The 12,088-nt window shown below is 39.4% G+C and overlaps 1 protein-coding gene across 12 annotated transcripts in view; it reads right to left on the reverse strand.

Annotated features, from left to right (window-relative positions):
• Window positions 1–2,679: 2,679 nt before the first annotated feature.
• wake (ankyrin repeat and fibronectin type III domain containing protein wide awake) overlaps window positions 2,680–12,088 on the reverse strand; it is a 204,317-nt gene continuing 194,908 nt past the window's right edge. For 11 of the 12 annotated variants that reach the window (XM_069127201.1, XM_069127204.1, XM_069127199.1 and 8 more), the window contains 7 exons: window positions 10,020–10,280; window positions 9,437–9,739; window positions 8,377–8,816; window positions 7,903–8,282; window positions 7,215–7,821; window positions 6,335–7,123; window positions 2,680–5,354 (listed from right to left, as the gene is read on the reverse strand). In XM_069127201.1, coding sequence (XP_068983302.1) covers window positions 5,019–5,354; window positions 6,335–7,123; window positions 7,215–7,821; window positions 7,903–8,282; window positions 8,377–8,816; window positions 9,437–9,739; window positions 10,020–10,280 — 3,116 coding nt within the window. In that variant the 3' untranslated portion in view covers window positions 2,680–5,018. Of the gene's footprint in view, window positions 5,355–5,837; window positions 5,917–6,334; window positions 7,124–7,214; window positions 7,822–7,902; window positions 8,283–8,376; window positions 8,817–9,436; window positions 9,740–10,019; window positions 10,281–12,088 lie in introns of all 12 variants that reach the window. The other variant, XR_011175036.1, reaches the window with a different exon arrangement.

A 12,088-nucleotide genomic window follows, 5' to 3' on the forward strand; every position in this document is an offset into this window, starting at 1 on the left:
TCTCGTAACTTGGAAAATTGTCTTACTCCTGCCACGTATTTGGATTTTCTCGGCTTTCGGTCTTCCACACTGCGCAAGAAGCCGAGCCAACCCACAGACTGGCTGCTCTATCTCCATCTTCTCGAGCGTTTTCTGCGAAGGAGAGCGAATATCAATCAAATTATTACGGCAATCTGGTTCTCGTGACAGCCTCAGGAGCACTTCTAAGCACAATGCGGCGTGTCGTAATCCATCGATCGAAAGACGTGCGAACACAGAGATCACAGATGCGCCGAGCGCTGCATTTTCGTCAAGGAGGACCGCGTTTACGGCATCCTGATGTCGTTATTAGAGGCGATGCGAGATTGTTAGGAAACTGGGCTGCATTTGCCAACTTTCGTACCGTATTGGACTCGTGGTTTCATCGAAAACAAATTTCACGGTGGAAGGGTGAGGATTGTCCCGTACCAGTTGGCGTTTTAAACGTGTTATCGGATTCCGAAAAAGTTTGTGCTTTCCAAGCGAAGCGTGTAATATTTCCGCGGTTCGTTCATATCTCATTTTCAATTTGAGGATATGAAATAATCAAATAATCCAAATATACTGATAATTATAATTATGCTTCGATTCGAATATATAATTATTAAACCACGTTGAAAATTATATAGGAATCTTCGATTCTTAAAGTTGCTTTTCTACGAGCATCTGACTCGTGAATTGACAATTTCGAACGATTGTATTATACGCAGACGGATATATAATGTATAATTAGTTGAACTATAATGTATAATTTTTGGAATGACTTTAGTTGGCTTTGCAGGCGGATGGAAATTAACAGACATTTTTTCAACGCCGTTTCAGGGATAGAGTAACGCGAAGAACGAACGCGAGAGACCGATGCTAACCGAGCACCGTGGTATCCCGCTATCAATATCGTCAGTGGGTCAGTTAACAACGGGGTCAGCCGAGGGCGAATCCGGACTGCGGGTCAACCAATCTCCTCGTGCGGTTCTGTCCTGCTGACAATGACTATTAACTGTATATGCACCCACAAAAGCAAATTTACGGGCATTGCAGCGACGTAACTTCCAAATTTTACACCCTTTTCACATTTATCCTACTCCTTCGCTATTTTATTCCAATATTTCCAGCTCACATTTCTTCGATGATCGTTACTCAATCAAATTAATGAACTATGCTTGCTGAATTTTCAGTAAACCTTGAAAGTTTGATACTCTTAAAAATTGTTATTTACTATACTCATGATGATTAAAGTATCCATTATTCCAGAATGAGATTCATTTTAATGTTTCAAAAAATTGTCCCAAAATATTTGATGAGTCTTTTGAAGATGTTCGTCGATCGCGATGACGCAAGGAACATAGTGGATAAAGGCATTGACTCAGAGCGAATAACGCTGTATTGTTGATGCGATTATGCGAACTCCAACAGTGAACTTCTCCGGTAGAGCGTGCATACGGTACTGAGAAGGACAGGTCGTGAACGGTCCGGTTCCCATTCGGATGGAACTTTGTAGGCCTGGCGAGCAGCCGAACATTGTAGATAAGAATTTCTGTCAACCAAAGCTCCATCCTAATCTCCACTCAAGTCACGATCCAAACTTGTACCAAAACCTATACCCAAATCTTCACCCAAGCCACGACTCAAGCTTAGGACAAAGATATTGACGGAAGTTTGAGCGAAGATTAGGACGGAGGTCTGAGTGAAACAAATAAGCGCCTACAATATTTTTGGGTGTTCTTCAAGCGTAGAAAGTTTCATCTAAATCGGAGCCAAATCGTTTACCATCTTCCCCTGTGATTTCAGTCACCTAGTAGTCGCTGTCTAGCGTGCAATTGCGATAGATTGCGATTGTGATTAATCATGGCGATGTTCATCTCTCAGACTTCTGTCTCTCTTCAATCGATCTTGCAATACAAGAGTGCTATATCTGCAAGCGGATCGCAGATATCAAAATATCTGACTCTGGCAAGTTTTAATTGACAGCAGTTCAATAACGGAGATGCTAGTTGTGTTTGTACAGCGATCGTGTTAAAGTATGTGTGCATTTAGTGTTTGAATATCCAAGTCCCGATATTCGTTGATAATTTTCTAAATTACCTTCGTTACATCTGTATGCAAATTTATCGTAGTCACGGCACTGACAGTTATTAAAATGCCAGGATATCGATGCCGGCTGTTGAGAATAAGTTGCCTGACCTACGAGGGGGCACCGTTCCTCGGAGGCGATGCCCTGGCAGTTTTTCATTACCACAGATCTCTTGGGAACTAGCCGGAAGACCAGAGTGCACAATTACACCAGGTGGGGGATAAATAAGGAGTAGGTGGCAGAGCAAGATGAGACGAGAAACAAGACGGAAGTGGGTCAGCGGGACTGTCGGTCGTGAGGGTCCGGGTTCATTTTGCCTCACCTCGAGAGTTACGACTCGTTCTGGCTAATGAAATAAAATATACGAGCTCTAACGTAATCGAATGAATTTTACCAAGGGCGAAAGAAACGTAAATACAATTTACTCGATCTATTTCCAAAATTATTTCGAGCTAGGCCATAATTTCGATCGACTTCTTTTAGTGTTCTATTTTGTGGATTTTAAATCGTTGCTGTTCAGGTTTCTGTAGTTGAAATAGCTCCTCTAAAATAAAAGCTCGATTTGGTGAAAAATAATCGACTTCAATTTCTTCGATAATTTTCATTTATATTTTATACATACATAGATTTCTTTGAATATTTACAAGTAGTTCTTTCATCTTGCGTTTTTTTTTATTTCTTTGTTTTATTTTTTTGGAACTGCTGTCTGAGAGGAAAACCAGGGCTTCTCGAGTCTTAAAATTCGTTTTCCTCCCACAGTAACACTTAACTGCTAATGATTATTTTACACTCAACATCGATAAATAGTCAGGTAGAGCTAATAAATTTTCTAGCGTTTTGTTAAGATCTTTTTCCCACCATTCTTTGCCTACTGACATTCTTCATCACGCACCTCTTCCTCTTGGTTAGTCACATCTGTTGATATCGACACACAGACAGATTTCCGTATTTCTGTTGGAAATGCGTACCGTTCGCGTTCCTCGTCGAGCGAGTACGCATTCTGGTAAAATATAGTAAAAATCTCTTTTTCATCCCTTCCTCCAACTCGCTACCATTCTTTTATTTTCTCGATAAAAAAATATCTGCATTGTATATTTTCGTTTAAACTTAGGTGGCCCCTCGGCGCACGATACCACTGTTTTATTGTTTGAACCCGAAGCAAATCGAATTTTCAAGTTTCGTTTACGAAAGATAAAGGACGGATCTCCAATAGCGATGTCAACTTTTCTTACACTAATTATCATATAACGAAAATTGAGAGATTTATAACATTTCTTGTAGAATACTCAAGTCGTAGTTTTAAAATTCAATCATTGACAGAAATTTAAGAAGACGTATCGCCTTAGAATCTTAAAACATTGTATACTACACGAAGTGTCGGACAGCGGTATCGTATGATTAGGGTGTATTTTTTTACATTTTCCACTCTGCACCATATTTATCACCAACGCGTCGTCTAGGTCGCTTATTAGGAAGTCCTCGAGTGCCTGGAATTCTAACAAGATCGTCAACAGCTCGAAATCGATCTCGACACGCTCTTCTTCTCCGACGAAGTAGCAATAAAGAAGCAAACGACGTACAATGTTCGTTCGATGATATAAAAATTCTACAAACAGGAAATACTCTAAAACAGAAAATAAGTTTGAAGAACACGAAAAACAGCGAACACAATTATAATGTAATAAAATAACTGCGGTCTTGACGAGAATAAAAATCTTAATAGCCATAGTAATACTCTTTCTTTTATTTCTACGCAACAGTCTATAAGCCTCTTTTATCTGGATCACGTTTCTTCTACTATATTTTAATGCGTAATAGTAATCTGCTCTAGTCGCAATCTTCCAAGAACTTTGAGTGTCTGATTCTCTTCGAATGTTCAGGGCGCTTTCATTGTTCTCATTATTTGCAAACAAGAAAAAATTAATGGATAGAAATCGCTTCGTAGTAAAACAATGCAATATTAACAGATCGAAGAAACCGATTCATAGAGAAGAAATCGTTTCGAGGATCGTATTTCTCCTGAACCTGGTGACAAAGGCTCAGTCAAGCAGAACTACTTGCTGAAATAAATCCTTGGGTGATTAGGTGGATTTAAAAATATAAATATAAAACTTCTTCTATCTCGAAAAGTTCGTGCTCTCAGTTCATTCTACGTGTCCAAGATTTCTTATCGAAATTGGGTAATCTTTTGGAAGATAAAGAAAGTTGGGAATAAGAATAAGAAAAGATGTATCTTGCGCGTAGCTTGGACACGTCGAATACAATTGGGACAACAATGAGATTTCTTAAGCATGTGACTCGTTTATAACCGGTGACGCGTGTATATCGAGTAAAACACTGAGATCGGTACCTAAAATATAACAGTATAATATACCTTGAGTATTATCCATTCCCTTGGAACGCTATCTAGTCCATCAGCGCAAAATTACAGCAGTCGGATCGAAAACTCGTTTGGAATGTACTCCGGTTCGCCTAAACGCAATTTTAAATTCACATTCTTTCAGACGATCGTCGTTCTTCCCTTTCACTTCCCTACTTAATTACGTGTAATTTAGTTAGAGCCTCGAGAGATACAATTGAAAATTTCTCGTGTAGCCAAGCGTTTATTTTATGTACATCTTAATGCATTCTGCGTCTCGTGAGGCGACTGGAAATCTACGTCATTTATTCTGTATTAAAACGAACAAGAAAGATACAGTGGAGAAACAGAAAAATGTCTATAACGTCTATTTAATCTCGAATTACTACGAGACACAGAACGCATTATACTAAATGATCTTTGGCTTCTATCGCCAATTATTAATGAGACGCAGCATTTCTTACATTGGTAGACATCGTGAACCGCGACAGGAATTATTTTTTTCCCTTCTCGACGTACTTTCTATCTAATCACAATCTGTTTCTGTCATCTTCCCTTTCGTTACTTATGCTATAAATACGCGGTGTGCTTGCTGCTGTGCTCAAGGGCTGCAAGGACGTCTTGTTTCTGCCTCACGTACAACCTGCCCTTTTTCCAAGGATTCTGAAGCTGCAACAACTTGAAGTCATCTCTCAAGCAACGCTCTCTGGCACCGATCACAGCCACCAAGCAAAAATTCGGCAACTCGTCAGCCGTGTAAATGGGCCCTTCTTGACCCTTTAACACTACCGCCATGTTCAGCTGCTTCACAACTAGATTCACAACTTCTCTGGCCGTGGTCCTCGGAGTAACGTGTAACTTGAGACTGGTTCCGGAAGCCAGGCCGGTTTCGTAGGCCGCGTAAACCTGCAAAAATACCGGGTCTATGGTCAGACGATGCCGTTAGGTAATTTATAGACTGTACAGATACAAATTGTCTGCTGTAAAATCAGCATATGCAATGACATTTAGGTGGCAGCGCAGTGACAGCACGTTGCTCGATGCATCTGGCTGTTGTTAACGACGAATAGTAAATTAAGTAAACGTTAGTGTTGAAAACATTTGAAAGAGAGAAAAAAAAAAGAAGAAAAAGATTGCTTACCTAATGGTAGTAACGATTTAAAATGACATAGATAAAGAGATATGCAGCACGCATTCAGATCAAAGATTTTTATTTATCGTTAGAAAAATTATACCTAGATTAACATGGAAACAATCGTGTTACGTTAAGTTGAAAGCTCGGACGAAATTTCATGCTCTGCTAGATCGATATAATACACGAAAAGCGTAATCTGGAAAGCGCATCTGAGCGAGACAAGCACTGAAACTTAGCGGTGTGTGACGGCTTACTCATATGTCTGCTACATCGGTCTGCACTAGAAGACCAAGTGAGCTGTTTTTAACTACAATCAGGTTAGACTTGTGTTCCCTACAAGGAAAAATATTATTTAAACTCAATGAGTAGTTTCCCAATAGGTAATAATAAGCTTTTGCGGTTTAGAATTGGAATAAGTGTTACTTTAAGGAAGCTTGCGCAAGGAATAATTCCTTGGCTAATAGGAAACAACCGTGACAAATTGTACTAGCTGCTCCCAAGATTATTACGATCGTTGTTCGTAATTGTAATCCCCCGTGAATCTTGAGAATGAAGCAATGATCATGTTGTAACTAACGATAAGACGAACACGATTCTTTTCAGAAAAGAATAATCTTCCGTGGTGATTTCTGTCACAATATTTAACTACACAGGATCCCAATCCTGTTATTTCATTATATATTGACTTTTCCTCCATGTAAATTCTAATTTCTACTTGAAAAATTGATACTTGGAACTTGACAAATATTACCTGAAGAATGCCCGGCAGAGGAGCAGGCATTAACGTTGCTTCGTCTTTCTCCTCCTCCAGTTGACTTTCCAAGGAACCAGTGGCCGTGGCCGCGACGCTAGCAGTGGGCTTGGTCGATTTGCTCTTCGTATGTCCACTCTTTATGCAGACACTCGAGTTAGGCGTCGAATACTCGTCGCTACTTAGCGAATGCAAACTGTCGGAATTGGTGTTGCTGACACTTAACAGACTCGTCGTGTTTGTCATGGCTGTTGACACGCTTAGGAGCGAGCCACCATAGATCATAGGTTTTATGCTGAGTAAAGGACTGGTGCTGGCCGACGCGGATGTGATCGTAGCTGACCTATTTCTGGGACTGTGTTTGTATTTCGTTAGGATCAGAGTGTCCTCGGATTTGGAAGGCGGTAACCTGGTGTTCTGTAATGGTACCAGATGATTGTTGCTGCCAACGCTGGTCGCGTTGCTTAGATTGCTGGGGCTGCTCATGGGTACCGTAGACTTTGCAGGCTCTGAGCCGGCCGACACATTTGAAGTGTTGCTGCCCTTGCGAATATACTGGCCACTGGGCAATTGTTGTTCGCTTTTACTGAACTCCGTTGTGAGCAGATTTGAGGAAGAATTGGACATGTTAGGTCCTGGCCAGCTGCCTCGACCTGGACTAGATTTCACCAGCTTCGGATCGCGTGGCGGTAATTGGAGCAAACTTCTCTTTAGGCTGTTGCTGTTGCTTCTGTTTCGGTCGAGGCTGAGCAGGTGCTTCATTGAAATTCCAACTGTTTGTGACGAACCCTGTAGTTATGAATTATAGAGTTGTCTAATGCGATATACTTGGATTTTAAATAATTTTACACAGATCACAGGATTGGTCAGTTCAACTTACGCTCTGCTGCGAAGAACCGCGATCTCTAGCGAACGTGATCACGTCTATGAGCCACCTGGCTCCTTTCCACACGGTGTTTACTTGAGTCTGTAGATCTTGCAGCCTGGCCAACTTATCCTTCGCCACGCTTAACTCCAGAGAACTGAAGGCTTCTCTGTGGTTGTACTGAGCTTGCGCCGTATCGAGTTCAAGAATGCAACTTAGTCTTGAATATCTGTTGATCACATCCTTCTGATAAGTATTTAAGTGAACCATCTCGAATACTTGGATGGGCAACGAGAGAAGATCACCACGTTGAAGAAGGATTTCTCTAGTTCCAGGCACGCAACAGGCGGTTTCTGCAGGAGGCACAGCGATCAAAAAGGACACATCGTGAGTCAGATCGATAACTTCGGCGTCGTAAAGTCGATGGAGCAAAGAGTCTTCAGGACTGATTTCCATGTAATTGAACAATCGCCTTGCTGTAGCAGCGACCAGGTCGACGAACAATTTCTGCTGTTCTGTACCTTGGGCCTCGTTTGTTACGTTTTCTTTCTCTTCACAGTCCTTGACCGACGCGTCTGATGCGTGAATGCGGGTTATCCTTTTCAGATAATCCCACTCCTCGCTATGGAAGTATAAATAACAATGATTAATAAATCCGCAATGATACGTATGAAGGTATTATTTTCGTCGACTCAATACTTACGCAGAGACGTGTGGGTTATCACGGATCTTACAATGAGGCAAAACATTAGGTGATTTTGCGGGTACCACGACTTGTATAAGATCGACGCTGCTCTGCATCTTCAGATAACCAAGATAAAGCCCCTTTGAAAGCTTGATACTGCTAACTTGGTGGTAAGTCATCTGTTCCTGTATACTGGCTATTAAAATATCCGCTACGTTACTATCTTCGTGAATAATGACTTTCTTCGTGACTTTGCTGAGTGGCAACCATCTGCTATTCAACACTGAGATCAACTTCGGGGATTTTACGTAATTCACTGTGGAGAAAACCAGGGTGCCTTGAACGTCTCTAATGGGTTTATGGTACAACTGACCAATGTCTTGTATACACAGCGCTGCCTATAAGAACCAATGACCAAAAATTATTCATCAGTCTGTAATTCATTTTAATCTTTAACAAATGTTTAATAATTTTATATAATAGGAAACAAACCTGCATTTGTGCAGCAGCCTGTAAAAGCTTTATCCTGAAGTGATTCGTTGAACTGCTGTGACTTTTCTCCATATTTTGACGGAGAATTTTAACATCGTCCCAAGTGCAGCCCACTTTCATCAGCCAATGGAAGTCGTTATAAATACAGCTAGGGTAAGTCTCGTCGACTTCGATCACAGGTAAGAAATCCTCGTTCGTTACCAATATTTTATCTTCATGATAGAGTAAACAAGCGAGAAAGACGCCGCGTCTTAGATTCTTCTGAAACTTGCTGGTGGCCGAGAAGAGCTGTTTTATCGTTGTCTTCTTCTTGTGATTACGCCTCTGCACGGCAGGCGTTTCTTGAGTGTACTCTGGGCGCCTGATATCCGTGAATAAAGTATTCAGCTGCTCCAATCGGCCGGCAAACCTTGGCACTCTGCCATCGATGTCTCTCCAGCCTGGAACAATAGTCACGTGTCTTCACTTCGAGTTTTAAAAACTCCGATAAACCAAACGACCGGTACGTGTGCAATGCAAATTCTAAATTTAACTCGATTCGAATGCAATCGAGCGAAATCCAGGCGCGAGCTAAATGTGGATCAGATTCCAGATCGATTTCGTTCTGTACTTTCCATCTGTGTTACTCGATGTTTTATATGTAAAAGACAAATGACAAGTTACATGTCCTACCTTTTATAGAAGGACAGTTTTAAAATTCAACATTTGCAGAGCAAATATGTATTTTTCTTTCTTTCTTGAACATTTAAAAAATATCAATATTGAACATTATTTATGCAGACTAATATCGATTAAACTAACATAACAATTAAACATATTCGTTTATTCTTCGAAACTTATACTAAGATTTATATCTTTGAATCTATTAGATTATTTCTAATTATTTCATACTGAGACACTATTTTTCAGCCAAGTGGCATAAAGGTCAGGAAATTAACAAAAATAACCTTCTGCATACGCTCTTCATTCATTCTATAGAAAAAAATTTCTTTCATTTCTTCATTCATGCATTCTATAGAAAAAAAAAAAAAAAAATAAAAAAATAAAAAAATGATCGTACTGCTAGGTGTTACGTGGGCGGGAGTCGAGTTCCTGAACCTGCTGTAGCCCTTCAAATTGCCAGCAGCTGCTCGAAAATAATACTTCTGTCCCTGAATCAGATCGTCAATCCTGCATTCCCTTTGTTTCATATCTAGCACCTCTCTCTCACCACAGACCACCGAGAAATCTTCTTTGATACTCCATTGGACTTTAAATTTTGTGCAGATTGGAGAATCATGGGAATCTGGCTCTTGAAACCTCACTGTTACAGAATTTGTTCCTGTGACGTCCACTGCGACCAAAAATGGCATGTCTGGTGGCCCTGAAATAGATTAGTATTGTCAATTTTATTTAAAAATTTTCTACTCTCGTATTAGCCGCTACTGTTTATGCATTTTTGGAAAGTTTAATTGTGTAAAAATCTTACAGAATGCATACAATTTACAAAAGTATCTAAAATATCTAAAGTAGAGTAATTCTTATAATATTTAGCAAGTAAAGCAAAATTTTACTTAAATTCTATTTTCCTTTCCTTTTCTTTTTTTTTTTTTTTAGTCGCGTTAAAAAATATAAAATCAAAATGATACTTGTGTATGACTTACTCGCTTGATCGAATCCAAGCAACATTTTTCTAAGCGCTCTAGCTCTTCTTTCCCACAAAGCGAGTTGCTTGTCCTCCGCGCTACCGCCGCATCCCGTGAGATTGTTGTGCTGCGACGAAAAACTTGATCTATGACTGCTTGGTGGTTCCAGGAGGGTAGTCCCACCGCTGCCGGAAGTGCTGCCGCCGAGTTCTTGAACTCTGTGTTCAGCCTCCAACAGCAACGAAGCCAAGTGACTGCCCAGGGACTCTGGAGATTTGACTGCGCAAACAGAATCAAAAAGATTCCTTGTGAAAGTTCAATATCAAAGGAAGTTCGAGAAAGACCAAAGAAAATTGCGGAGAAATGAAAGATAAGTTTTCAATTTTTGAGAGTTTAAGTATCCCTGTAGAAACGTCTCTGGAGAATTAAATCGAAGTTCAGAAGAGAACCAAGACAGGCTTTTATAATTTATGAAAGACAATTTTATAAAACCAGAACTAGGAGAATCTCTCCTTTGATACTAAAACTCTATAAGATTTCTTTACATAATCATCCATCCCACTATGCTTACATCAACTGATATTCTTAAAAAAAAAAAAAAAAGAGTGAATATAAAAATTCCTTATTTGCATCTTCGAATTTCACGAACTCACAATTTCGCAAATTACGAAACAAAATGAGAACCATAACAAAAAAAAAAAAAAAAAAAAAAAATTTCTAGCAGAGAAGGCCAATTTTTCAAACGTCACGAATGGACTTTGTTAGGAAACAATTTAACTCTCCGTAGACCAGCGGAAAAATTACGAAAGAGAAAAAAAAAAGGAGAAATAAAAAAAATTGGTAGACGAAATTCAAGAGTGGACTATCGAGGAAACGTGTAATGGAGTCAATTGCACGAATCAACGTGGTTTGTGAGCGGAGAATAGTGCAAAAATCATCCGGCTAATTGAGCCGATTCAACTCGTACCCGGTGTTTATGAATGTAAAATCTGCGGTGGTTTGCATCCGGGACAGACGGTTACGTCGCGATCGTTCAGCCACAATTGTGTCCACATCGGATATCGATTTTCACTTTCTGCCGAGGGACTTTATCTCTGATCGGGTCATTTTACAACTTTCCATGTGGTTTCTGACAGTAACGAGAGATTAAGATATCGATGACGAAATAATTTTTATTTCCCCTCATTCATAAACTGAGCTTGTTACGGTATGGCTATTTCTGTTGAAAAAGAATTCTCTAAAAAATTTGATCTAAACTAACGAGACGAAGACCAAGATAAAAGGACCAGGAGAAACGAGTCTCTAGTTTCTAAATGACGAAATGTGAAGAAATAATTGAAAGAAATGTTTCGAACGAATTAAATTTAAGTTTAGAAATTTGGCGAAAAACCATGACAAGTTTTTCATTTTTGTAAGAGATTAAGTGCACTCGCAGAAATTTTTCCAAAGTATTATTTACACATTTCGATTAATACAAATCTTTTGAGAAAAAACGAAGACAGATCTTTAACTTTCAAGAGGTCAAGTGTATTCGAAAGTGTTTTCTAAAGCGTAGATTTCGATTGATAAATGTTCGAGAAAGACCAATGGCAAATTTTTGATTTTTACGAGTAGAAGATAGAAGAAATTGGTCTACAGAATCGAAGCTAAATTAATAAAACTGTTAGGAAGAAACCAAGACGACATTTCACATTATATAATAAAAAAGAATCTTGATTTTTTTTCGTTGAAGATTACATCACGCTTTCACTTTAAATAAAACAGACTCGTCCGAGAAAAGTGGAGATTTTAATTCAAGAGACTTTAATGCCAGCATAAATCAGGTTGGTAACAGCGTTACATCATTAAAATCTCCGAAGTAAACAAACGAGTATTACATTGTAGAACGTGTAAAACGTGGCATAAAGCGATGGAATTCCATTATAAAAGTAATTTCGCTCTCGTAAGGAAGATTACTTGTCTTGCATAAATACATCAGATTCGCTTAACCGTTTCAATTGAAACTTTAATCGGCGAATATTAACTTTGGCGAGAGTGAATTACGCTAGAAATTAAGGAATAACAAAGAGTAAACGAACACGGGTAGA

Source organism: Bombus flavifrons, chromosome 14 (assembly GCF_040668555.2).
Source record: "Bombus flavifrons isolate JBK064 chromosome 14, iyBomFlav1_principal, whole genome shotgun sequence".
In the NCBI taxonomy this organism is placed as follows: Eukaryota; Metazoa; Arthropoda; class Insecta; order Hymenoptera; family Apidae; genus Bombus; species Bombus flavifrons.